This window comes from Phoxinus phoxinus (genome assembly GCF_949152265.1).
Source record: "Phoxinus phoxinus genome assembly, chromosome: 12".
Lineage (NCBI taxonomy): Eukaryota > Metazoa > Chordata > Actinopteri > Cypriniformes > Leuciscidae > Phoxinus > Phoxinus phoxinus.
Window position 1 is genome coordinate 33867512 of NC_136887.1, and position 2500 is coordinate 33870011.

The 2500-nt window shown below is 29.5% G+C and overlaps 3 protein-coding genes across 4 annotated transcripts in view; 2 read left to right on the forward strand and 1 right to left on the reverse strand.

Moving 5' to 3' along the window:
- The window catches only part of srp72 (signal recognition particle 72), a 253770-nt gene that overhangs the window by 221157 nt on the left and 30113 nt on the right, over positions 1 to 2500 (forward strand). The window lies entirely within an intron of this gene.
- The window catches only part of arl9 (ADP-ribosylation factor-like 9), a 324624-nt gene that overhangs the window by 201775 nt on the left and 120349 nt on the right, over positions 1 to 2500 (forward strand). The gene's annotated exons all lie outside the window — the stretch shown is intronic.
- tcof1 (treacle ribosome biogenesis factor 1) overlaps positions 1 to 2500 on the reverse strand; it is a 15302-nt gene that overhangs the window by 12677 nt on the left and 125 nt on the right. The window contains exons 1-4 of one of the 2 annotated variants that reach the window (XM_079629894.1): positions 2337 to 2500; positions 1827 to 1882; positions 1704 to 1738; positions 270 to 359 (exon numbers count right to left, since the gene is read on the reverse strand). The exon at positions 2337 to 2500 is cut by the window's right edge and continues 125 nt beyond it. In XM_079629894.1, the coding sequence (XP_079486020.1) occupies positions 270 to 359; positions 1704 to 1738; positions 1827 to 1882; positions 2337 to 2453 (298 nt within the window). In that variant the 5' untranslated portion in view covers positions 2454 to 2500. Of the gene's footprint in view, positions 1 to 269; positions 360 to 1703; positions 1739 to 1826; positions 1889 to 2336 lie in introns of both variants that reach the window. The other variant, XM_079629893.1, reaches the window with a different exon arrangement.

Sequence of the window (2500 nt, forward strand, 5' to 3'; positions counted from 1 at the left end):
TTTTTGTGAGTGAATGCAGCACAATCGTGAACATAAATGCACAACTTTAAAGGAGATTTTCTCAATGTTTACATTTTTATGCTCCTCAGATTCCAGATTTTCAATAGTTGTGTCTCGACCAAATATTGTCCTATCCTAACAAACCACACATCAATGGAAAGATGATTTATTCAGCTTTCAGATGATGTATACATCTCAATTTCAAAAATGAACCCATGTGACTGGTTAAGTGGTCCAGGGTCACATAATAAAGGTGACGAGTCGTTTACCAGCAGAGGGAGCTGTGATCTTAGACTTGCTTCCAGTTGAAGAACCTCTCTGTGTTTTTGCTGGACTCTGGAGCTCCGGAGTTTCAACACCTGCGGATACGAGGAGTTTCTCAATATTAGTGAGTGCTAATAATATTATCAGTGCTTATACTAATATCTAGAAGGAAGGATAGTCAGAAGAAATCAGTAAATGGTGGTAAACATGTTTGATTTCTATCAAATTTTAAATCTCTCCCATGGACCACCAAACATAATCACAATATTAAAAATGCAGCTATACATTTTATTTATTGTATAGACTCAAATAATACTGTGAAAATGTAATATCATGTGTAAAATACATTATTACATTGCATATTTCCTAGTTACTGTAGTACTGTAGGATGCCTTTTTATTTATAATTGTGTGTGTGTGTGTGTGTGTGTATATATGCTATTTTTTATCAAATTATTTTAATCAACTGTATTAATTTATCATTTATTTATGTTTATTTGCCTTATGTTTTTAATTTATCTTTTAAATTTGTACACTACTTTTCTTTTTTTAATTTAAATAAAGTTGTATTTATTTAGTGTAAATTTAATTGAATTAAATCTTTTTTTATACAAGTTATTTTAATATAATGTATTATGTATAATTTTAAATCAAATTTATTTTGTACGGTAGTTTAATAGTTTTATTTATTAACTTTTTACACTGTTTTTTTCTAAACTTGTGTGTTTGTGTGTGTGTGTGTATATATATATATGCTATTTTTTATCAAATTATTTTAATCAACTGTATTAATTTATCATTTATTTAAGTTTAGTTGCCTTATGTTTTTGATTTATCTTTTAAATTTGTACACTACTTTTCTTTTTTTAATTTAAATAAAGTTGTATTTATTTAGTGTAAATTTAATTGAATTAAATAAATTTTTATTTATTTATAAGTTATTAATATAATGTTTTATGTATAATTTAATCAAATTTATTTTGTACGGTAGTTTAATAGTTTTATTTATTAACTTTTTACACTTTTTTTCTCTAAAAGTGTGTGTGTATATGCTATTTTTTTATCAAATTATTTTAATCAACTGTATTAATTTATCATTTATTTAAGTTTATTTGCCTTATGTTTTTAATTTATCTTTTAAATTTGTACACTACTTTTCTTTTTTTAATTTAAATAACGTTTGATTTATTTATTTAGTGTACATTTAATTTAATTATTAAGTTATTTTAATATAATATATTATGTATAATTTAATCAAATTTATTTTGTACAGTAGTTTAATCGTTTTATTTATTAATTTATACATTTTTTACACTGTTTTTCTCTAAACTTTCCCAAAATGCACAATAAAAATGAGAAAATCCCTGATGCACAATACACAATATTCCCCTGTGAATCTTCTGACTAACAAACACTAGATAGTGAAGCTGATGTACATACCAGACGGCACCGGTGGAACATCTCCATCATCTGAGCTGAATACATCATGTTGGAGAAAAATGATAAATTAGTTTGAATGCTTTTCAATAGAGCCCATAATACGAGACACACATGCACTGTTACCTTGCCCACTTCTGGAAGATCTCACTCAAAGACACTTTCACTTCTTCATCTTCAACCTGCAACTGACAGACACACTTAACATGCATTCAGAGAACTCATATATCTGTGCATATCACACTTCTGACATCTACAGGATCAGTGTGACCTGATGCATGAATATAAATCTGATTTAGTGCTTCTGTCAGTGTAACACAGGACAAAGTGCACTACATGCACGAGCTTAAAATGCTTATTTTTCTACCACTCGGGTCAAATGTAATGCACACATGCATGATGTTGTAGAAATAAAGCTTTAACCATTCAATCGCATGACGGTTTATGTTGATAGGCAGTGATTTGAGTGTGACTGTGAACTGATAAGCACTAAATACATTGGTGTTGGTGAATGCACCAGCTTTATTTGACCCCTGTTGAAAATGCATGCAAAAAAAACACTGACTCTCTTGATTTACGAACATGCACTCTCTCCCTCACACACACACACACACACACACATAAACATTTCTGCACCTTGGGCGCGTGCTTTTTCAACACGTGTGCTGCTTTCTGGTAGCCGTTGTCCTTTAAATGGTGATATATTAAATTGATCAGCTCGTCTTTCGTTGCGTCTGTAATATTTGAGGTCATGTTTGTGATGGTGGTAAATTAAAATAAAAAAACGGATGCTCGTGACA